We start from the raw sequence: 25,219 nt of genomic DNA, 5'->3' as shown, positions 1-25,219 counted from the left end.
CTGTATATGGAGAGAGTGGGAGTTTCGCTAGTTACTCAGCAGGGCTGGTACCACGCCTTCCCCTAAGCTGTGGATGTGTATACCGCTAAGAAGCAAAGCTTACCAGGGAATACTCCAGCCCCGAGGGTAACAACAGCAAAGTGGCACATACAGCACAGACCAAAAGTTTGGACACACCTTCTCATTCAAAGAGTTTTCTTTATTTTCATGACTATGAAAATTGTAGATTCACACTGAAGGCATCAAAACTATGAATTAACTCATGTGGAATTATATACATAACAAACAAGTGTTAAACAACTGAAAATATGTCATAGTCTAGATTCTTCAAAGTAGCCACCTTTTGCTTTGATTACTGCTTTGCACACTCTTGGCATTCTCTTGATGAGCTTCAAGAGGTAGTCACCTGAAATGGTTTTTACTTCACAGGTGTGCCCCGTCAGGTTTAATAAGTGGGATTTCATGCCTTATAAATGGGGTTGGGACCATCAGTTGCGTTGTGGAGAAGTCAGGTGGATACACAGCTGATAGTCCTACTGAATAGACTGTTAGACTTTGTATTATGGCAAGAAAAAAGCAGCTAAGTAAAGAAAAACAAGTAGCCATCATTACTTTAAGAAGTAAAGGTCAGTCAGTCAGCCGAAAAATTGGGAAAACTTTGAAAGTAAGGAATATTTGACCATGAAGGAGAGTGATGGGGTGCTGCGCCAGATGACCTGGCCTCCACAGTCACCGGACCTGAACTCAATTGAGATAGTTTAGGGTGAGCTGGACCGCAGCGTGAAGGCAAAAGGGCCAACAAGTGCTAAGCATCTCTGGGAACTCCTTCAAGACTGTTGGAAGACCATTTCAGGTGACTACCTCTTGAAGCTCATCAAGAGAATGCCAAGAGTGTGCAAAGCAGTAATCAAAGCAAAAGGTGGCTACTTTGAAGAACCTAGAATATGACATATTTTCAGTTGTTTCACACTTGTTTGTTATGTATATAATTCCACATGTGTTAATTCATAGTTTTGATGCCTTCATAGTCACAAAAATAAAGAAAACTCTTTGAATGAGAAGGTGTGTCCAAACTTTTGGTCTGTACTGTATGTGCCAGCCCTTGAGAGAAAGAGCGACTGGATTCAGCAGAACGTTCAGTGGTCACATAAGGGAAATGCAGAGTATTTGTCAGAGAAAGGTATCGTACCTATAAGGAGGCTACAGACCTCTCTGCATAATGGTGGGAGCAATAAGCTTCAGGTTCCCCATCATATCAAAATGACAGAAGGACCCTTAGTTCAAAGACTGTATTCCACTGGGAATATACAGTGGATAAAAAACACCCCTTTTAAAATGTCAGGTTTCTGTGCTGTAAAAAAATAAGACAAAGATAAATCATTTCAGAACGTTTTTCACATTTAATGTGACCTATAAACTGTACAACTCAATTGAAAAACAAACTGAAATCTTTTAGGTAGAAGGAAGAAAAAATATAAAAATTAAATAATATGGTTGCATAAGTGTGCACACCCTTAAACTAATACTTTGTTGAAGCCCCTTTTGATTTTATTACAGCACTCAGTCTTTTTGGGTATGAGTATCAGCATGGCACATTTTGACTTAGCAAGATTTGCCCACTCTTCTTTGCAAAATCACTCTAAATCTGTCAGATTGCGAGGGCATCTCCTGGGCACAGCCCTCTTCAGATCACCCCACAGATTTTCAATCGGATTCAGGTCTGGGCTCTGGCTGCGCCATTCCAAAACTTTAATCTTCTTCTGTTTAAGCCATTCCTTGGTTGATTTGGATGTATGCTTTGGGTCGTTGTCATGCTGAAAGATGAAGTTCCTCTTCATGTTCATCTTTCTAGCAGAAGCCTGAAGGTTTTGTGCCAATATTGACTGGTATTTGGAACTGATCATAATTCCCTCTAGCTTAACTAAGGCCCCAGTTCCAGCGGAAGAAAAACAGCCCCTTGGCATGATGCTGCCACCACCATGCTTCACTGTGGGTATGGTGTTCTTTTGGTGATGTGCAGTGTTGTTTTTGCGGCAAACATATCTTTTGGAATTATGGCCAAAAGGTTCAACCTTGGTTTCATCAGACCATAACACCTTTTCCCGTATGCTTTTGGGAGACTTCAGATGTGTTTTTGCAAAATTAAGCCTGGCTTGGATGTTTTTCTTTGTAAGAAAAGGCTTTCGTCTTGCCACTCTACCCCATAGCCCAGACATATGAAGAATACGGGAGATTGTTGTTAGTGATGAGCAGCAGGGGTCATATTCAAATTCGCGATATTTCGTAAATATTTTTTTGAATATTCGTCGAATATTCGCAAATTCGAATATTCGTTATATTCTATGATTTTTTTACTTGAAAAATCAGCAAGGTAATAATCGCGTAATATGCAAATTTTCGCAATGCGAATTTTTATTGCAAATTTTTCAACTTACAACTATTAGACAAAGAAGATTATAGCACTATATTAGCTAAATTGCTCTATATTCGTTTTTTTCGAATATTCGCTATATTGCTGTAGCGAATATTAGAAAAAAATAATGAATATAGAGCAATTTAGCTAATATTGTGCTATAATCTTCTTTGTCTAATAGTTGTAAGTTGAAAAATTCGCAATAAAAATTCGCATTACAAAAATTCGCAAACAACACTACTCCTAAAGTCAAATATACTGCAGCCTTCTCATTGGCCCACAAGCTAGAAGCAGGGAGGGATCATGTGTACTGATTTGAAAAAAATCAAATATTAAAAATTACGAATATATATCACTATATTCAAAATATTTGCGAATTTTCGAAGTACCTATATTTGCAATAAAAATTCGAAATTCGAATATTCGTGATCAACACTAATTGTTGTCACATGTACCACACAGCCAGTACTTGCCAGATATTCCTGTAGCTCCTGTAATGTTGCTGTAGGCCTCTTAGTCGCCTTCCAGACCAGTTTTCTTCTCGTCTTTTCATCAGTTTTGGAAGGACTGGTAATGTCACTGTTGTGCTATATTTTCTCCACTTGATGATGACTGTCTTCACTGTGTTCCATGGTAGATCTAATGCCTTGGAAATTATTTTGTCCCCTTCTCCTGACTGATACCTTCTAACAATGAGATCCCTCTGATGCTTTGGAAGCTCTTTGTGGACCATGGCTTTTGCTGTGGGATTCCACTAAGAAAATTTCAGGAAAGACCAACTAGAGCAGCTGAACTTTATTTGGGGTTAATCAGAGGCACTTTAAATGATGGCCGGTGTATGCTGACTCCTATTTAACAGGATTTTGAATGTGATTGCTTAAATGTGAACACAGCTACATCCCCAGTTATAAGAGGGTGTGCACACCTATGCAACCACATTTTATTTTTATATTTTTTCTGCCCTCTACCTAAAAGATTTCAGTTTGTTTTTCAATTGAGTTGTACAGTTTACAGGTCACATTGAAGGTGAAAAAAGTTCTGAAGTGATTTAACTTTGTCTCATTTTTTTTACATCACAGAAACCTGACATTTTAAGAGGGGTGTGTGGACTTTTTTTTATCCACTGTATATATAGACAGAGTGCACCCCTTAGGCCAAGAAAAGAGAGACCAGCTTCCCATATACAGCCTTGGGAAATTGCATATGAAAACGGGAAAGACTGCAGTTAACGTGTACAGTGGTTGTGTGAAGCATCTGGTGAACTGACTAGTGTAACAGTGGACTCATCCGGCCTCATCATTGCCTCAAGTTACACGGAATCCTGCCTTGCACCTCAAAACCTAACACTACCAAGGGCACCTCGAACCTTCATCAGGGAGGAGGATTCCAAAAGCTAGTTAGTACCTCAAAGGGAAGCAAGGTGCACCCTTCTCATCACTTCACACCTCAAGGGAGCATCAGAGTAAATAACTACAACTTCTATTATTGCTACTTCCACTCCTCCTACCCTCTCCTGGGCTCGCTGTGTATAAAACAGCTGACACCCGGCCCAAATGACTGAGATTGGAGATAACTCTGATCATAGTCATTAAACCCCTCAGATGCCGCGGTCACTCAGGTGCTCCCTCTGTACTCCGATTAAAGCCCCCACGGCAAAATCGAACAGTTCCAATTGGTTACTATGCTAGCCTGGGCCTTGTGAAGGCTCCCAGGCCTGTCCTAGGAAGGGTGAGTTAACATCATGGTTTAGCTTTCTGTTTTTCTGAACCCTCAAAAAAAAATTAAAAAAGAGATCCGTTATTTTGAGCATCAGTTGTGGTACGTTTGCACTAAAAATAACTGATCTGACTTTTTTTGAGTATCAGTTATGACTAGTGATGAGCGAACTTGTGTTTTAAGTTCGGCGTCTAAAGTTCGGGTTCGGGTTATCGAAATATCCCGTTATGGATTTCGCTACTATGGACCATAACGGAACGTCTTGTCGCGCGTTCCCGTACATAGACTTCAGCGGGAACGCGCGACAAGACGCCCCAAAGAAGCTCATGTACTTCTTGGGGCGTCGGGCATTTTACAGCGCGATCGTACGCGCTGTAAAACGCTCAGGTGAGAACCCAGCCTTAGAATCCATAATGGGATACTTCGATAACCTGAACTCGAACTTTAGACGCCGAACTTAAAACACAAGTTCGCTCATCACTAGTTATGACCAGTTAGTGTCACTTCAGTCAGAGATCAGTTATTTTTGACGGGAGAAAAGGACTTTTCCTCCTGTCAAAAATAACTGATCTCTGATGGAAATGACACAAACTGATCATAACTGACGTTCAAAATAACGGATCCTTTTTTTCTTTATTTTTCTGTTCTTCTGAGGCTGAGTTCACATCGGCGTTCAACCTTTCTGTTCTCCTGCTCCGTTATAGGAGCAGGTGAACGGAAATGACGGATTCAGCACGTAACTGAGCCGAACGGAACCTAAGGACCCTATAGACTATAATGGGGTCCGTTAGATTTCCGCTCACAGGAAGATTTTTGAAGAGGAGACAAAAGTCCTGCATGCAGTTATGTGCCGAATCAGTCCAGGAGAACGGAAAGGCTGAACGCTGATGTGAACTCAGCCTGACGGATCAGAAGAACGGAAAGCTAAACGGAGATGTGAACTCCCCCTAAAAGCTGACTGAGGCAGGGTTTACCTGTCAAAATCCCATAGACTGTGGTCGTATTCTATTGAAGTCTATGGAATAAATCACCTTGAGGGACTTAGGATTACAGTAAAATAAAAATAAAATGTTTTTTAAAATATAAAAAAATCTAATCAAACCCTTCTCCCAATTTTACATATAAAAATAAATAAGAAAAACTATTATAATAATATACTGTAATACTATTATAAAATAATAATTTTATAAACATTCAGGGGTTAAATGCTGGTAGACATTAGATTTGTGTTGATGTATCCAGAAAATTTCAGTGGGTTCTCAGGTTCTATGGAGGATACCATACACTTCTCAAATCTCATAGTTATGAGAGCCATTAGTACCCCAACAAGGTCTAATTTTGGGAGGATCGGGGGGGGCAGCCTTATGTCTGCTGGCATCCCGTGACCACCCCAGGTTACTGATTTTAAATGGATAATGCCAATCTTCCATCCCATTGTATTTCCTAAGTTAATATATAACCCGAGCTTACGTTTCTTCTGTGAGTTGTGTACCGGCAGTTATGTGGCCGGGCTGGAGGGACCAGATATGTTTGACGCCTGGGTGTTGTCGCTTCCTCGGAGATTACAGCTGATGAGTTTGTTGTTTGCACTATATGCATATCAGTTTAGTTGATAGTTTACAAACACAAAGAAACCTTCTTATAAAGATTAAACGACAGGATTTTCTGGTTAACACAAATCCTGTGAATTAGATTCCTTCTTTAATTCCTGTCTGGTCCAACATAAATCAGAAACTTGAAACAAATCCTGACTTCCTTGGGAGCTCTCTGAATACAGACTGATGCAACTCTTAGTAAGGAGTCCGCTCCTGAGCTCCCTCTAGTGGCGGCTGCAGGCAATATAAATGGATTATTTAACTACAGTATGCAGTGGATTTGGAGCTCTGTAACACAAAAACACTATGCTATGTCCTTATGGTTGAAATTGATCAGCACACAATAGTTTTGCTAATATACAGCTATGACTCTCACCTACAATCCATCTGTGTTATATCTGTTAAAGGGTTTATGTCACCCCAATTTTCGCCATTAAACAGGCTGACATTATAGATGTGAAAATGGCACCTGAATTTAACTCTAAATTTCTTTTTTTTAAGTATGCCTGCCCCCGTTTTAGTGTAATTTTAACTTTTATTATATGCAAATTAGCCTCTAGGAGCGGGGGGGGGGGGGGGCGTTGCACCTGCACTTAGAGGCTCCGTTCGCCCACCTAATTTCCACGCCCTTCTGTCTTGATTGACAGGGCCAGGCCAGCGTTGGTTCTCCTGCCTGCCATGTAAATCTTGCGCCTACGCCGTACCGTTCAGTATGCAGTGAGCTCGCCGGCTGACAACTTCCGCACTGCGCCTGCGTTGAATACTGAACGGGATGGCGCAGACGTGAGATTTACACGGCCGATAGGGCCAGCAGGAGAACCAACGCCGGCCTGGTCCTGTCAATCAAGACAGAAGGGGGTGGAAATGAGGTGATCGAACGGAGCCTCAAGGAGCAGGTGCAACGCCCCCCCTGCTCCTAGAGGCTAATTTGCATATAATAAAATATTAAATTACACGGAAACGGGGGCATACTTAAATAAAAGAAATGCAGAGTTAAATTCAGGTGCCATTTTCACATCTATAATGTCAGCCTGTTTAATAGCAAAAATTGGGGTAACAGAAACCCTTTCATCACTTGTATATTTTACTGCCATCTAGTGGTCAATGTTATAATTTGTTTATAAAGTTATCTATGCTATAATTTCCATGTTATTAATCTTGTAACTCCTCCTCCTACGTTGCGGACTTGTGCTAAGATAAAAAAAAAAGTTTCCCCCATCAATCTGCATGCAGTATCCCAAAATGAGAATGTGAACATAGAATTTTTGAAATTTTTGCAAGTGTATTAAAAAGGAAAAAGTCCTTTCCTATGAAACATGAAATTTAGTTCTGGGGGCCTCCCATTTCTCTCTTTTTTCACATGTTTCTACACCTTGCTTGGAGTCACCTGTGGTAAATTCAGTTGATTGGACATGATTTGGAAAGACACAGCCCTGTCTGTATAAGGTCTCAAAGCAGACAATGCATATCAGAGCAAAAAACAAGCCATGAGGAGGAAAGAACTCAAAGTTCCCAAGAGCACAGTGACCTTCATAGTTCTTAAATGGAAGAAGTTTGAAACAACTAGGACTCTTCCTAAAGTTGGCCACTCCACCAAACTAAGTCATCAAGGATAAGAGAGGTGATCAAGAACCCAATAGTCACTCTGGCTGAGCTGCAAGCTGTATGGAGCAAAGTACAGAGATATTCTTAATAAAAACCTGATCCAGAGGGCCATAGACTGGGCCAAAATTTTCCTTCCGACATAATAGTGACCCTAAGCACATATCCAAGACAACACAGAAGTGGCTAAGGGACAACTCTGTGAATGTCCTTGAATAGCCCAGCCTGAGCCCTAACTTGTACTCAATCAAAACATCTCTGGAGAGACTTTAAAATGGCTGTCCACCGATGGTGCTCATCCAACCTGAGAGAGCTTGAGAGGATCTGCAGAGAAGAATGGCAGAAAATCCCCAAATCCAGGAAGCCTTATGACATCGTACCCAAGTAGACCAGAGGCTATAATTACTGACAAAGTCTTGAGTAAAGGGTCTGAATACTTATGTCAATGCAAGATTGTACTTTAAAAAAAAAAAATTTGCAAAGATTTTGAACTTTCTGTTTTCTTGTTATGGGGTATAGAGTGCAGAATGATGGGGGAAACTTGAACTTATTATTATTTTAGCACAAGCTGCAACATAAGAAAAAAGCTAAAGGGTCTGAAGACTTTCCGATTGCATTGTTCTTGCTGGCAGTGAATGGGCACATTCTTGCTTTTATTAAGATTGATGAAACCTTTTTGACCTAGTATTGTTAACACAGATTTGTTACAATGTATCAGATTAGGTAACATTAGGTATATTAGGGGGTCCAGGGTAAGCAAAATAATATGTCATTCTGCTGTGTTTAGAGCTGCTTTCAGCAGCTGCGTGTGGTCTGTGTAAAGGATACATTTCCTGCACCAGATTTAATTGCCTCAGTCTCTTACTCCACTACATTTACTTCTGTTATAGGAAGAAGATTGATATTAAATCATCAAAAATCTGCAAATGCCTACTCAGATCCAGTATTATAACTCCTCTCCCTCAGTCACCGGCATATTACAGCCACTAAAAGGTCCTGGTACTTTTGGGGCGGTGAGACCCAGAGATGTCTACCCTGCCTCCACGGTGCCACGTATCCGTCCTTCTACAGGTAAGATATAATAAAATTGTGAAAATTGTGAAATGTGATAAAAATGACTGCAGATGGATACTTACTATCGTTGTAAGCCCTGCCCCGTTCAATATGGCGGTATCTGCAGTGGACGTTGTAGATTTCAGCTCAGAAGTCTGCAGAATTGTTAACATACCTCTAGTATAAGGGCTCAGGATCAGTACAGGATAAATATAGTGTAATGTATGTACACAGTAACTTCACTAGCAGAGTAGTGAGTGCAGCTCTGGAGTATAATACTGGATGTAGCTCAGGATCAGTACAAGATATGTAATGTAATGTATGTACACAATAACTTTACCAGCAGAATAATGAGTGCAGCTCTGGAGTATAATACAGGATGTAACTCAGGATGAGTACAGGATAAGTAATGTAATGTATGTACACAGTGACTCCACCAGCAGAATAGTGAGTGCAGCTCTGGAGTATAATACAGGATGTAACTCAGGATCAGTACAGGATAAGTAATGTAATGTATGTACACAGTGACTGCACCAGCAGAATAGTGAGTGCAGCTCTGGAGTATAATACTAGATGTAGCTCAGGATCAGTACAGGATAAGTAATGTATACAGTAACTTCACCAGCAGAATAGTGAGTGCAGCCCTGGAGTATAATACAGGATGTAACTCAGGATGAGTACAGGATAAGTAATGTAATGTACAGAGTGACTGCACCAGCAGAATAGTGAGTGCAGCCCTGGAGTATAATACAGGATGTAGCCCAGGATCAGTACAGGATATGTAATGTAATGTATGTACACAGTGACTGCACCAGCAGAATAGTGAGTGCAACTCTGGAGTATAATACTAGATGTAGCTCAGGATCAGTACAGGATATGTAATGTATGTACACAGTGACTGCACCAGCAGAATAGTGAGTGCAGCCCTGGAGTATAATACTGGATGTAGCTCAGGATCAGTACAGGATTTGTAATGTAATAAACAATAACTTCACCAGCAGAATAGCGAGTGCAGCTCTGGAGTATAATACTGGATGTAGCCCAGGATCAGTACAGGATATGTAATGTATGTACACAGTGACTGCACCAGCAGAATAGTGAGTGCAGCTCTGGAGTATAATACTGGATGTAGCCCAGGATCAGTACAGGATATGTAATGTATGTACACAGTGACTGCACCAGCAGAATAGTGAGTACAGCTCTGGAGTATAATACTGGATGTAGCCCAGGATCAGTACAGGATATGTAATGTATGTACACAGTGACTGCACCAGCAGAATAGTGAGTGCAGCTCTGTAGTATAATACAGGATGTAACTCAGGAGTAATACAGGATAAATAATGTATGTGCACAGTGACCCAACTTTTTATGTAAAGATTTCTGTTTTCTTTCTCAGGATTTCAGTTTAGAGATGTTTCCCCTCCCCGCGGGAAGCCAGTGTGGTGTGATTCTCGCAAATCAGAGGTTTGGACAAATTCATTACGGAGATATAAAGTCAGCATTAATCACAGACCTGTGGAGTCTGTGCTGAGTAAGCGGGCTCCATTTGCAGGTAATAGAAGAGCAGCTAATCATCACCTATGAATTGAAAAAAAATAATGTTTTGTATGTAACTACAAGCCACACCTATGATTGAATTTAAAGGCTATGTACACCTTCAGGGGAAATTTTTTTATGAGTACATTTTACTCATTTGGGCTAAAAATATTTTTTGCCATTGGTCTTTATTGAAAAATATTGAGCCATTCTGTCACAAAGGGTTAACTGTTTTTCTAGCTGTGTGGATCCTACTTTCACTTTGTATCTAATAACCCTTATCTCTAAACTACTAAGAGGTCATAAACACTTATTTAAGCCACATTCTTATCAGTAAGATAAGGACTGAACTTTTATGAGTGTTTCTAAGGTCTGAGATCAGAGATAAGGAGCCGTCTGATAGAGCAGAGAGAAAATTCAGATCCTGCTACTAGAGCATCACAGCTCTGTACAGAAAAAAGGCTCCATATTTTTAATAAAGACAAATTGAAAAATATTTTAGCTCATAATGAGTACAATGCACTAATTAAAAGAAATTCCCCACAACGGTGTACATAGCCTTTAAGAAACACTGCAGCAAAATGTTTCTTGCTTTTACAGAATAGCATATTATACTTATGTATAACTGCTTAGTTGATATGCATTAAATAGGTATTGAATCCTCCTTCACCTCAGATATTGCTTCATAATGCAGCCTATATTTCCCATTATGCCTTTGGCTTTGCAGAGACAGAGCAGTTGAAGTCTCATCACACTAAGGGGAACAAGTAATATTTCAGTCCCCTAACTCACACTGCAGAGTCTCAGTGTATTCCTAGAAAATATAGCAATGCTGTGTGCAGAAACTCGCATGTATTCCCATGTGATGCAGCTTCAGCCTGTCTCCCCTAACAGTTCTTACATGCAGGAGGCAGGGGCAGAGCAGTGTGAAGCTGCATACAAATAGTTTAGCAGTTACTGTGAGTCAGAGGAGTTTTATAATTCTGCAGCTAATTATTGTATTGACTCATCAGCTATATCATTGCTCCCTGATCGGTGCAGTGGAAAGGTGGTTTAAATAATTTTTTGGAAGTTAAAGTATAAAAATCTTTCTTTACTAAGTGCAAAATATAAGTTGTAGTACATCCAGAAGTAGTTGGTGCAAAGTGCAATTTCTCTCCCCAGATGATGAGATATAGTGGCTGTCAAAGTGACAGATAAGAGCACCACTGATATACTATCTTGCTGATGTTTCTCTTCTAAACTTCTGGCTAACAGCTGAAGGCTGGCGCTTGTGGCTGTAGGTGTCCACTGTATAATGCAGGCTTTTTTAAGTTGGCCTAGCCTGGATGTGATCTAGGTGATGGGTGTCTGAGCTGTAGTCCCTCATGCACAGCAGGGTCTGGATAGCTGTGGTTGCTTTTCACTCTGCTGACTGTAAACACTATAACTTTGTAGAATATCTGTAGTATTGTCTTTGAAGTCTCTCTGGAGTAGTTGTCTCACAGATGAGTTAGTTCTCTGGCTTCTAAGGCCTAGGAGCATGAATAATAGGGCATCCTTCCTCACTCCTCACAGTCCTAGCTAACAATCCCCTCCTCTGGCAGGAAATAGGAGCATCCCACTCCTAGCAAGAGGGGAGGAATGGGATGGTTAGCCCCATCCTTATGCCAACCATACCTAACCTGCTGATGTACAGTGCTAATGTTAAATACCATTACAAACCAAGTATTTGCACACACCCCTTGTCTTTTGTTTGTAGGTTCCCCTCCTTTGTCTACAAATGGCTTCCAAATAGCATTTGGCGCCATACATGTTTCTTGGCAGTGAAGGTCCAACTTGGAGGAGATCACTTCTCTTTTCTGTAGGTGGTGTCCACAAAATCGCTCTGACACTGTCCAATCATAGTGGACAACTTCAGAGCGATCATGAAGCACAGCTCGGTATAACATGATTAAGTACACAATCTCGCGAGACCAGGCTGTGCTTCAGCATTACTCTAAGGCTGTCCGCTTTGATTGGACAACCTCAGATCAATGCTGTGGACACCACCTACAGAGACCAGATCTCCTCCAAGTTGGAATCTTGCTGACGATAAGCATATGTGGCTCCAAATTTAAGTGGCGGACATTTTTTAGAAAAATAGGGTGGTTGTGGGGGGGCTTCAAAGGAAAAATACAGAGCTGCAATCCAGGGAACAGAGGGAATGATGGCAGTTTTTCTGCCGATAGGTCCTCTTTAACTGCTGTAAGCCATATTATGTGCAGAGTGGATCCAGAGTGTGGGATTGCAGGAAGTCTGTGAGGAGCTGCTTCAGCCAATAGCCACAGAGTAGGAAGTGATGTCAGAAAAAGGAGTGTCATTTTGAAGACTCCTGCATAGCCTAGTAACATGTGGCCATTTTGGAGAGCACATTGAAAACCTGCATTTAAGAGACCAGGGTAAAATAATGAATGGGCCTAATTGAAAATTTGCCTGGAGTTTCATCTTAAAGGGTAACTCTCAGAATTTTTTTTTATTTGCTAGTTTATTAGAGCTAGGCATGTATACCTGAGTTAGTCTGTCAATGATTGTCAAAAGATCTGTAATTACCTTATAATAACAGCTTTCATTAATGTGCTCTGTCCCTTTCCACTGCTCCCTTAAAAGACCATTGCTATGGCTCATCTGTCTCCCAACTTAATATAAACAGAAGACAGAGGGGCGGTCCTTCACACTGCATGCCTGCATTAGGATTCAGAGTGAGGAGGCGTGTCTCTCAGTAATCCAATCTGATTGGCAGGGAGCTGCTGGCTACAGCAAGTGTGTATGGGAAGTGAGGGAAAGCAGTTTTGGCCTCAGAGAACTGGCAGAGGAGCCATCTTGAGAAGGTCCTCATATTGTAAATGTTTAAACAGCCGTAACTAAGGGAAAAACTCAAGGAAAACAGTGGTATGTGAAGAAACTAAAGATTGCATTATGCATAATGCTGCTGCTGCATGTCACGGTCATATTGGTGTTTGACCGTGATGCGGTTGCCATGCAGACTGGTTTCTGGTGTCAACGTGTTGTTGGCAGTTTGCATGTGCTCTTCCCATTTAAGGTTTGCCTACCTGCTGTTTGGTGAGCAAGGGGTTAATCTTCTTGCTAGTGGGGATTAAGATGTTTCCTGGGTGTGGCCGCGGGCTTGATATGTACCTGTGGCTTGCTGGCTGGGTGCAGTTGTACTACAGCCTTACTTGGTGTTGGAGCTTTGCTCCTTGCCTGGGTGTTTCTGCCCAGTCATTGAGGGCCACCTTATGGAACATAAATTGTCCTCCCTTATGTACCCTCCATGTACCTTTACCCTCACTTGTTGTATGTGTGGTGTGGGTTTATGTTCTGGGTGTGTGAAGCGTTTTGTAGGTTGTTACATGTCTGGGCTGTTGGTGTTGGTCCCTGCATGTATGCTATACGTCATCCGGTATGTTGATACCTCCGGAAGGGGGCTGGTTTCCCGGAGGGGTGAGCCATAAGTCTGGATGCAGTGCTGCCTGGGGCTCCCGTGCACCTTTCTGTATGGGGCCCAGGCAGTATCAGGTGTGCTGGATACCTGTGTGTGGTGTTGTTTGTACTGTGTCCTATTTGGTCTGTGGGCACCTGTACTTTTGCACAGGTTCCAGTCGTGGTGGCTGCGGCAGGTAAGTGTGTTTCTGGTGTTCTTACCTGCCGACTCTGTTGCTGTCTTCAGTCGTCCACTTTTCCCTGCAGCTAGGCCTGTGGAGACTCTGGTTCATCCGTGTCTTGGATGAACCTGGTTGTCTCTTGTCCCTGTCTCATAACCTCAGGGATATTCAGGGATTTCAGGGTTCTGAGGTTTCCAGTGTATGGGCCCTCCTACCTTATGGGTCAGCTCATACAGTTAGGAGAACAGGGCCATATTTAGGGATCCCATAGGAGGTGACCAGCTCCCTTTTCTTGGTAGCCTGGTCTAGTTGCTACCCCAATCCCTTTTACATTGTACGGTGGGGGGTTTCCCCCACTCCCCACCGTGACACTGCAGCAGTAACATATGCTAAAATCGTTTTTTTATGAAAACATGACAGTTACCCTTTAAGCACTGGTTTAATTTCAGTTTTTTTTAACCGTGAAGGATTATGGGTAGAGCATGCGTTTTGTTTGCTCTTCCCCTCCCACATGCAATAAACACACTGGTTGTCAAGTATTTGTTTGCTGGATGTGAAGAAGTCATTCAGACATTGGAGTAGTCCAATATTTGCTGTACATCAGAAATATGCTATCGTCGGACTAATGAGGAATAGTGTTAAGTTTGTTCTACTAGTTTGAATATGTGTGGAAGGAATTGCCGCACCTCTGTGCAAAACCTGGATTAATGAATCCGAGGAACAAAGAGTGCTCAAATGTCATAGGATGCGGGAATGTTGTATCACACAAGTTACAATCGTTTCACACTAGTTTTAGACATCTCTGGCAGGCTGTTCTGACAGGGAGCTGTCTGGATCCGGCACTGCCAGACGCTACCTGATACCCGTGGGCCCTATTCGCTATAATGGGGACTGGTGGTTATCGTATGGCCAATTCTCTGCATATTTGCTGGGTTGTTTGCTGGCTGGATCTCCACTGGTCCCTATTATAGTGAACTAGCAGAAGGACCCCGCATCGCACTGGTATATTTCATCAGTTTCATTTAATGTTTCTGTGTGTCGTTAAAAGATATAGACAGTATCCCCCATAACAGTGACTTCTACAGCACCCAGCCCCACTGTCTGCTGAGCTGTGTATCTAATCCTATGCTGTGTGATACTGTCTGCTGAGCTGTGTATCTAATCCTATCCTGTGTGATACTGTCTGCTGAGCTGTGTATCTAATCCTATCCTGTGTGATACTGTCTGCTGAGCTGTGTATCTAATCCTATCCTGTGTGATACTGCCTGCTGAGCTGTGTATCAAATCCTTACTGAGCTGTGTATCTAATCTTATGTTGTGTGATACTGTCTGCCGAGCTGTGTATCTAATCCTATCCTGTGTGATACTGTCTGCTGAGCTGTGTATCTAATCCTATCCTGTGTGATACTGCCTGCTGAGCTGTGTATCTAATCCTATCCTGTGTGATACTGCCTGCTGAGCTGTGTATCTAATCCTATCCTGTGTGATACTGTCCGCTGAACTATGTATCTAATCCTATCCTGTGTGATACTGTCTGCTGAGCTGTGTATCTAATCCTATCGTGTGTGATACTGCCTGCTGAGCTGTGTATCTAATCCTTACTGAGCTGTGTATCTAATCTTATGTTGTGTGATACTGTCTGCCGAGCTGTGTATCTAATCCTATCCTGTGTGATACTGTCTGCTGAGCTGTGTATCTAATCCTATCCTGTGTGATACTGCCTGCTGAGCTGTGTATCTAATCCTATCCTGTGTGATACTGTCCGCTGAACTATGTATCTAATCCTATCCTGTGTGATACTGTCTGCTGAGCTGTGTATCTAATCCTATCGTGTGTGATACTGCCTGCTGAGCTGTGTATCTAATCCTATCCTGTGTGATACTGCCTGCTGAGCTGTGTATCTAATCCTATCCTGTGTGATACTGTCTGCTGAGTTGTGTATCTAATCCTTGCTGAGTTGTGTATCTAATCCTTGCTGAGCTGTGTATCTAATCCTTACTGAGCTGTGTATCTAATCTTATGTTGTGTGATACTGTCTGCCGAGCTGTGTATCTAATACTATTCTGTGTGATACTGTCTGCTGAGCTGTGTATCTAATCCTATCCTGTGTGATACTGTCTGCTGAGCTGTGTATCTAATCCTTGCTGAGCTGTGTATCTAATCTTATGTTGTGTGATACTGCCTGCTGAGCTGTGTATCGAATCCTATCCTGTGTGATACTGTCTGCTGAGCTGTGTATCTAATCCTTGCTGAGCTGTGTATCTAATTTTATGTTGTGTGATACTGTCTGCCGAGCTGTGTATCTAATACTATTCTGTGTGATACTGCCTGCTGAGCTGTGTATCTAATACTATCCTGTGTGATACTGCCTGCTGAGCTGTGTATCTAATGCTATCCTGTGTGATACTGTCTGCTGAGCTGTGTATCTAATCTTATGTTGTATGATACTGTCTGCCGAGCTGTGTATCTAATACTATTCTGTGTGATACTGCCTGCTGAGCTGTGTATCTAATACTATCCTGTGTGATACTGCCTGCTGAGCTGTGTATCTAATGCTATCCTGTGTGATACTGTCTGCTGAGCTGTGTATCTAATCCTTGCTGAGCTGTGTATCTAATCTTATGTTGTGTGATACTGCCTGCTGAGCTGTGTATCTAATCCTATCCTGTGTGATACTGTCTGCTGAGCTGTGTATCTAATCCTTGCTGAGCTGTGTATCTAATTTTATGTTGTGTGATACTGTCTGCTGAGTTGTGTATCTAATCCTTGCTGAGCTGTGTATCTAATCCTTACTGAGCTGTGTATCTAATCTTATGTTGTGTGATACTGTCTGCCGAGCTGTGTATCTAATACTATTCTGTGTGATACTGTCTGCTGAGCTGTGTATCTAATCCTATCCTGTGTGATACTGTCTGCTGAGCTGTGTATCTAATCCTTGCTGAGCTGTGTATCTAATCTTATGTTGTGTGATACTGTCTGCCGAGCTGTGTATCTAATACTATTCTGTGTGATACTGCCTGCTGAGCTGTGTATCTAATACTATCCTGTGTGATACTGTCTGCTGAGCTGTGTATCTAATGCTATCCTGTGTGATACTGTCTGCTGAGCTGTGTATCTAATCTTATGTTGTGTGATACTGTCTGCTGAGCTGTGTATCTAATCTTATGTTGTATGATACTGTCTGCCGAGCTGTGTATCTAATACTATTCTGTGTGATACTGCCTGCTGAGCTGTGTATCTAATACTATCCTGTGTGATACTGCCTGCTGAGCTGTGTATCTAATGCTATCCTGTGTGATACTGTCTGCTGAGCTGTGTATCTAATCTTATGTTGTGTGATACTGTCTGCTGAGCTGTGTATCTAATCCTTGCTGAGCTGTGTATCTAATCTTATGTTGTGTGATACTGCCTGCTGAGCTGTGTATCTAATCCTATCCTGTGTGATACTGTCTGCTGAGCTGTGTATCTAATCCTTGCTGAGCTGTGTATCTAATTTTATGTTGTGTGATACTGTCTGCCGAGCTGTGTATCTAATACTATTCTGTGTGATACTGTCTGCCGAGCTGTGTATCTAATACTATTCTGTGTGATACTGCCTGCTGAGCTGTGTATCTAATGCTATCCTGTGTGATACTGTCTGCTGAGCTGTGTATCTAATCTTATGTTGTGTGATACTGTCTGCTGAGCTGTGTATCTAATCCTTGCTGAGCTGTGTATCTAATCTTATGTTGTGTGATACTGTCTGCTGAGCTGTGTATCTAATCCTATCCTGTGTGATACTGTCTGCTGAGCTGTGTATCTAATCCTTGCTGAGCTGTGTATCTAATTTTATGTTGTGTGATACTGTCTGCCGAGCTGTGTATCTAATACTATTCTGTGTGATACTGCCTGCTGAGCTGTGTATCTAATACTATCCTGTGTGATACTGCCTGCTGAGCTGTGTATCTAATGCTATCCTGTGTGATACTGTCTGCTGAGCTGTGTATCTAATCCTTGCTGAGCTGTGTATCTAATCATATCCTGTGTGATACTGTCTGCTGAGCTGTGTATCTAATCCTTGCTGAGCTGTGTATCTAATCATATCCTGTGTGATACTGCCTGCTGAGCTGTGTATCTAATACTATCATGTGTGATACTGTCTATTGAGCTGTGTATCTAATCATATCCTGTGTGATACTGCCTGCTGAGCTGTGTATCTAATACTATCATGTGAGATACTGTCTGCTGTGTATCTAAGTCTATTGTGTGATACTGCCTGCTGAGCTGTGTATCTAATACTATCCTGTGTGATACTGCCTGCTGAGCTGTGTATCTAATACTATCATGTGAGATACTGTCTGCTGTGTATCTAAGTCTATTGTGTGATACTGCCTGCTGAGCTGTGTATCTAATACTATCATGTGAGATACTGTCTGCTGTGTATCTAAGTCTATTGTGAGATACTGCCTGCTGAGCTGTGTATCTAATCCTATCCTGTGTGATACTGCCTGCTGAGCTGTGTATCTAATACTATCATGTGAGATACTGTCTGCTGTGTATCTAAGTCTATTGTGTGATACTGCCTGCTGAGCTGTGTATCTAATCCTATCATGTGAGATACTGTCTGCTGTGTATCTAAGTCTATTGTGTGATACTGCCTGCTGAGCTGTGTATCTAATACTATCATGTGAGATACTGTCTGCTGTGTATCTAAGTCTATTGTGTGATACTGCCTGCTGAGCTGTGTATCTAAGTCTATTGTGTGATACTGCCTGCTGAGCTGTGTATCTAAGTCTATTGTGTGATACTGCCTGCTGAGCTGTGCATGTCGTCGTGTAGCCCTAGCCTAAAGCTGACTTAAAGCAGTGAAGAAAAATGATCGGAAAGCTAAAAGGTGATGTGAACCTCGGCTTAGTTGGTGTTGCAAAAAGGATGAAAATAGTTTATCCTGAATTCCCCATGAACATGCATGGTCCAAACGAAAAGTGAGTGAATAAGCAGTTGACAGCTAACCTTCAGGGGAGCAAAGGATGGGGCTGTTGAGTTGCCCTTATGCACATTCAGTTTTGGCCAGCTTGGTGAGACAAAAACAATGGAGTCTGAGTTTTTGTTCCTATGAAATATTATAACTTTTTTCTTGAGGTGGATCCATAGTCATATCTCTTTGGTATGAGAAAGTTGGTAGAGAGAGACGGGTGAGGAGCTGTAGCAATATAGAAAGTTGGAAAATGTCTCCTTCTGTTAGGATAACTGGTCTCTTTAAAGAGTAGCTACACCTTCTAAAAACTTTTGTGGACACATCAAAGGTTTTGATTGGTGGGGGGTCTGAATGCTGAAACCCCCATCAATCGCTAAAACAAGGACTTTAGAAGTGTTCAGGTGAACGCTGTCTCCTCGCTGCTCAAGATGGAAATGAAGATGGCCTCAGGAGAGAGAAAAAAATACACATCGTTCAACTGAGAGCTTCTGCCTCCTCATTTTAGTGAGTGGTGGGGGGCTCCGTACTTGGATCCCCATCGATTCAAACCTTTTTGATATGTCACTAGGACATATCAAAGACTTTTTTTTAAAAGCATTGTTACTCTTTCACATTGAACATGCAGATTAGAGATGAGCGAACCTGAACTTCACCGGGTTCAGGTTCGGGCGGGTTAGGAATTCTGTTATGACGGAACCTATAACGGAATTCCTAACCCACCCAAACCCGGTGAAGTTCGGTTTCACTCATCCCTAATGCAGACTAATTTGCGGGAAGAGCTGAACAGTTTGGTTTATAGACTGGAAAAGATTCAGTATATCTAGTTTAATGTTTGATGTTACTTTATTCAAATCCTATGGTACAGATAATAAGCAACAGTTCAGATTCAGCATACGGTAACTATGAATGTGGAATCCTGCGGATCCATGAGGGAATGCAACAAAACAGGCAGGTATGAACAGAGTCAAAGAATTAACACAGAGTCCAGAGGAATAGTAGAGTCATACTTGCAACACAACAGGCTTGACTTGAAATAGGCCGGGTTCACAGGGATGCCCAACCTGTGGCCCACCAGCTGTTGCAAAGCTACAACTCCTAGCATGCCGAAACAGCCTACGGCTACCAGCCTACAGCAGGGCATGATGGGAGTTTTACAACAGCTGGATTTTTTTTTGTCTTGTTTTATGTTCTTCTGTTATGCTCTGGTTCATTGAAGGGCACAAGTAGATGGTAGAAAGTGGGACCAGACATGGAGCTTTGTAAGTGAGAAACAGAACATGTCCTGATACAGATATGAAAAAACGGTGAGGAGCCCTTAACTTACGTGATATTTCTTTCAAATCATCAGCACGGACCATGAGCGCCAACTCGGGTGGTTATCGGTATACAAATGGCCACATGGACACCCTCCCTACCTACAGCTCCATGAATGACCCTCACTTATACGACTATTATGCCAAGAAATTTGGGCTGCAGGTCAACACTTGGTCCCCCACTAGTGTAAGTATTCTTCATCGAAGGAGGATTTCATTGGGAGGATGATCTTTTATATTTAAAATCGTTGATTGAAAAGGGGTTTTCCAGGCGTTCAATATTGATGAATATACTGTATATGACAATCCGAATATCCGACTCCCAAACCTACCATCAGCTGAAGAGGCCATGATGCTCCTGTATGTGCTGCAGCCTCTTTCCTAGGCCAGTGATGTCGCATTCATCAGTCACATGGCCTAGTGAATGGGCCTGGGTTGCAATACCAAGCTCAGCCACTATACAATATGTGGCACTGTCCTATTGCCACGGCCTCCTTAACCACCTCCGGACCGCCTAACGCACATGTGCGTTCCGGAGGTGGCAGGGCTGCGCACAGTCACGCATATACGCGTCATCTCGCGATACGCGAGATTTCCTGTGAACGCGCGCACACAGGCGCGCGCGCTCACAGGAACTGAAGGTAAGCGAGTGGATCTCCAGCCTGCCAGCGGCGATCGCTCGCTGGCAGGCTGGAGATCCGAATTTTTTAACCCCTAACAGGTATATTAGACGCTGTTTTCATAACAGCGTCTAATATACCTCCTACCTGGTCCTCTGGTGGTCCCTTTTGTTTGGATCGACCACCAGAGGACTCAGGTAGGTCAGTACAGTCGCACCAAACACCACACTACACTACACCCCACCCCCCCGTCACTTATTAACCCCTTATAAACCCCTGATCACCCATGATCACCCCATATAAACTCCCTGATCACCCCCCTGTCATTGATCACCGCCCTGTCATTGATCACCCCCCTGTCAGGCTCCGTTCAGACGTCCGCATGATTTTTACGGATCCGATCCATGTATCCATGGATCCGTAAAAATCATGCGGAAGTCTGAATGGAGCCTTACAGGGGGGTGATCAATGACAGGCGGGTGATCACCCATATACACTCCCTGATCACCCCCTGTCATTGATCACCCCCCTGTCACTGATCACCCCCCCTGTAAGGCTCCATTCAGACGTCCGCATGATTTTTACGGATCCGATCCATGTATCCATGGATCCGTAAAAATCATGCGGACGTCTGAATGGAGCCTTACAGGGGGGGTGATCAGTGACAGGGGGGTGATCACCCTGATTACCCTGATCACCCCCTGTCATTGATAACCCCCCTGTCAGGCTCCATTCAGACGTCCGCATGATTTTTACGGATCCGATCCATGTATCCATGGATCCGTAAAAATCATGCGGCCGTCTGAATGGAGCCTTACAGGGGGGGGTGATCAGTGACAGGGGGGTGATCACCCTGATTACCCCCTGTCATTGATAACCCCCCTGTAAGGCTCCATTCAGACGTCCGCATGCGTTCTGTGGATCCGATCCATGTATCCATGGATCCGTAAAAAATCATGCGGATGTCTGAATGGAGCCTTACAGGGGGGGTGATCAGTGACAGGGGGGTGATCACCCTGATTACCCTGATCACCCCCTGTCATTGATAACCCCCCTGTAAGGCTCCATTCAGACGTCCGCATGCGTTCTGTGGATCCGATACATGTATCCATGGATCCGTAAAAAATCATGCGGATGTCTGAATGGAGCCTTACAGGGGGGGTGATCAGTGACAGGGGGGTGATCACCCTGATTACCCTGATCACCCCCTGTCATTGATAACCCCCCTGTAAGGCTCCATTCAGACGTCCGCATGCGTTCTGTGGATCCGATACATGTATCCATGGATCCGTAAAAAATCATGCGGATGTCTGAATGGAGCCTTACAGGGGGGGTGATCAATGACAGGGGGGTGATCAGGGAGTCTATATGGGTGATCACCCCCCTGTCATTGATCACCCCCCTGTCATTGATCACTCCCCCCCTGGTAAGGCTCCATTCAGCCATTTTTTTTGGCACAAGTTAGTGGAAATTTTTTGTCTGTTTTTGTTTTCGTTTTTTCTTACAAAGTCTCATATTCCACTAACTTGTGTCAAAAAATAAAATCTCACATGGACGCACCATACCCCTCACGGAATCCAAATGCGTAAACATTTTTAGACATTTATATTCCAGACTTCTTCTCACGCTTTAGGGCCCCTAAAAAGCCAGGGCAGTATAAATACCCCACATGTGACCCCATTTCGGAAAGAAGACACCCCAAGGTATTCCGTGAGGGGCATATTGAGTCCATGAAAGATTGAAATTTTTGTCCTAAGTTAGCGGAAAGTGAGACTTTGTGAGAAAAAAAACAAAAAAAAATCAATATCCGCTAACTTATGCAAAAAAAAAAAAAAATTCTAGGAACTCGCCATGCCCCTCATTGAATACCTCGGGGTGTCTTCTTTCCAAAGTGGGGTCACATGTGGGGTATTTATACTGCCCTGGATTTTTAGGGGCCCTAAAGCATGAGAAGAAGTCTGGGATCCAAATGTCTAAAAATGCCCTCCTAAAAGGAATTTGGGCCCCTTTGCGCATCTAGGCTGCAAAAAAGTGTGACACATCTGGTATTGCCGTACTCAGGAGAAGTTGGGGAATGTGTTTTGGGGTGTCATTTTACATATACCCATGCTGGGTGAGAAAAATATCTTGGTCAAATGCCAACTTTGTATAAAAAAATGGGAAAAGTTGTCTTTTGCCAAGATATTTCTCTCACCCAGCATGGTTATATGTAAAATGACCCCCCAAAACACATTCCCCAACTTCTCCTGAGTACGGCGATACCAGATGTGTCACACTTTTTTGCAGCCAAGGTGGGCAAAGGGGCACCTTTCAGATTTCGCAGGCCATTTTTTACACATTTTGATTTCAAGGTACTTCTTACACATTTGGGCCCCTAAATTGCCAGGGCAGTATAACTATGCCACAAGTGACCCCATTTTGGAAAGAAGACACCCCAAGGTATTCCGTGGGGGGCACGGCGAGTTCCTAGAATTTTTTATTTTTTGTCACAATTTAGCGGAAAATGCTGATTTTTCTTTTTTTTTCTTTTTTCCTTACAAAGTCTCATATTCCACTAACTTGCGACAAAAAATAAAAAATTCTAGGAACTCGCCATGCCCCTCACGGAATACCTTGGGGTGTCTTCTTTCCAAAATGGGGTCACTTGTGGGGTAGTTATACTGCCCTGGCAATTTAGGGGCCCAAATGTGTGAGAAGAACTTTGCAATCAAAATGTGTAAAAAATGCCCTGCAAAATCCGAAAGGTGCACTTTGGAATATGTGCCCCTTTGCCCACCTTGGCAGCAAAAAAGTGTGACACCTCTGGTATCGCCGTACTCAGGAGAAGTTGGGCAATGTGTTTTGGGGTGTCATTTTACATATACCCATGCTGGGTGAGAAAAATATCTTGGTCAAATGCCAACTTTGTATAAAAAAATTGGAAAAGTTGTCTTTTGCCAAGATATTTCTCACCCAGCATGGGTATATGTAAAATGACAGCCCAAAACACATTCCCCAACTTCTCCTGAGTACGGCGATACCAGATGTGTGACACTTTTTTGATGCCAAGGTGGGCAAAGGGGCACATATTCCAAAGTGCACCTTTCGGATTTCACCGGTCATTTTTTACAGATTTTGATTGCAAAGTACTTCTCACACATTTGGGCCCATAAATTGCCAGGGCAGTATAACTACGCCACAAGTGACCCCATTTTGGAAAGAAGACACCCCAAGGTATTCCGTGAGGGGCATGGCGAGTTCCTAGAATTTTTTATTTTTTGTCGCAAGTTAGTGGAATATGAGACTTTGTAAGGAAAAAAGAGAAAAAAAAAAAAATCATCATTTTCCGCTAACTTGTGACAAAAAATAAAAAATTCTAGGAACTCGCAGTGCCCCTCACGGAATACCTTAGGGTGTCTTCTTTCCAAAATGGGGTCACTTGTGGCATAGTTATACTGCCCTGGCAATTTAGGGGCCCAAATGTGTGAGAAGAACTTTGCAATCAAAATGTGTAAAAAATGCCCTGCAAAATCCGAAAGGTGCACTTTGGAATATGTGCCCCTTTGCCCACCTTGGCAGCAAAAAAGTGTGACACATCTGGTATCGCCGTACTCAGGAGAAGTTGGGCAATGTGTTTTGGGGTGTCATTTTACATATACCCATGCTGGGTGAGAAAAATATCTTGGTCAAATGCCAACTTTGTATAAAAAAATGGGAAAAGCTGTCTTTTGCCAAGATATTTCTCTCACCCAGCATGGGTATATGTAAAATGACACCCCAAAACACATTCCCCAACTTCTCCTGAGTACGGCGATACCACATGTGTGACACTTTTTTGCTGCCAAGGTGGGCAAAGGGGCGCATATTCCAAAGTGCACCTTTCGGATTTCACCGGTCATTTCTTACACATTTTGATTGCAAAGTTCTTCTCACACATTTGGGCCCCTAAATTGCCAGGGCAGTATAACTACCCCACAAGTGACCCCATTTTGGAAAGAAGACACCCCAAGGTATTCTGTGAGGGGCATGGTGAGTTCCTAGAATTTTTTTTTTTTTGTCGCAAGTTAGTGGAATATGAGACTTTGTAAGAAAAAAAATAAAAATAAAAATCATCATCATTTTCCGCTAACTTGTGACAAAAAATAAAAAGTTCTATGAACTCACTATGCCCATCAGCGAATACCTTAGGGTGTCTACTTTCCGAAATGGGGTCATTTGTGGGGTTTTTCTACTGTTTGGGCATTGTAGAACCCCAGGAAACATGACAGGTGCTCAGAAAATCAGAGCCGTTTCAAAAAGCGGAAATTCACATTTTTGTACCATAGTTTGTAAATGCTATAACTTTTACCCAAACCATTTTTTTTTTGCCCAAACATTTTTTTTTTATCAAAGACATGTAGAACTATAAATTTAGCGAAAAATTTATATATGGATGTCGTTTTTTTTGCAAAATTTCACAGCTGAAAGTGAAAAATGTCATTTTTTTGCAAAAAAATCGTTACATTTTGATTAATAACAAAAAAAGTAAAAATGTCAGCAGCAATAAAATACCACCAAATGAAAGCTCCATTAGTGAGAAGAAAAGGAGGTAAAATTCATTTGGGTGGTAAGTTGCATGACCGAGCGATAAACGGTGAAATTAGTGTAGTGCCGAAGTGTGTAAAAAGTGGCCTGGTCATGAAGGGGGTTTCACCTAGCGGGGCTGAAGTGGTTAAACAGCTGATCGGTCGGGGTGCTGGGAGTTATACCCCTAGCCGTCAGATATTGATGGGTCATCAATATTCAACTTTCGTAAACCCCTTTAATGGCTTC

The 25,219-nt window shown here is 42.5% G+C and overlaps 1 protein-coding gene across 2 annotated transcripts in view; it reads left to right on the top strand.

Moving 5' to 3' along the window:
* The window catches only part of LOXHD1 (lipoxygenase homology PLAT domains 1), a 209,777-nt gene that overhangs the window by 29,004 nt on the left and 155,554 nt on the right, over window positions 1-25,219 (top strand). For both annotated transcript variants that reach the window (XM_044292627.1, XM_044292628.1), the window contains exons 2-4: window positions 8,217-8,397; window positions 9,776-9,931; window positions 19,844-19,995. In XM_044292627.1, the coding sequence (XP_044148562.1) occupies window positions 8,253-8,397; window positions 9,776-9,931; window positions 19,844-19,995 (453 nt within the window). In that variant the 5' untranslated portion in view covers window positions 8,217-8,252. The remainder of the gene's footprint in view (window positions 1-8,216; window positions 8,398-9,775; window positions 9,932-19,843; window positions 19,996-25,219) is intronic.

The sequence above is a fragment of the Bufo gargarizans genome, chromosome 1 (genome assembly GCF_014858855.1).
Source record: "Bufo gargarizans isolate SCDJY-AF-19 chromosome 1, ASM1485885v1, whole genome shotgun sequence".
NCBI lineage: Eukaryota > Metazoa > Chordata > Amphibia > Anura > Bufonidae > Bufo > Bufo gargarizans.
Note: the sequence above shows the minus strand (reverse complement) of the source record. Positions and strands in the feature narration are given on the sequence as shown.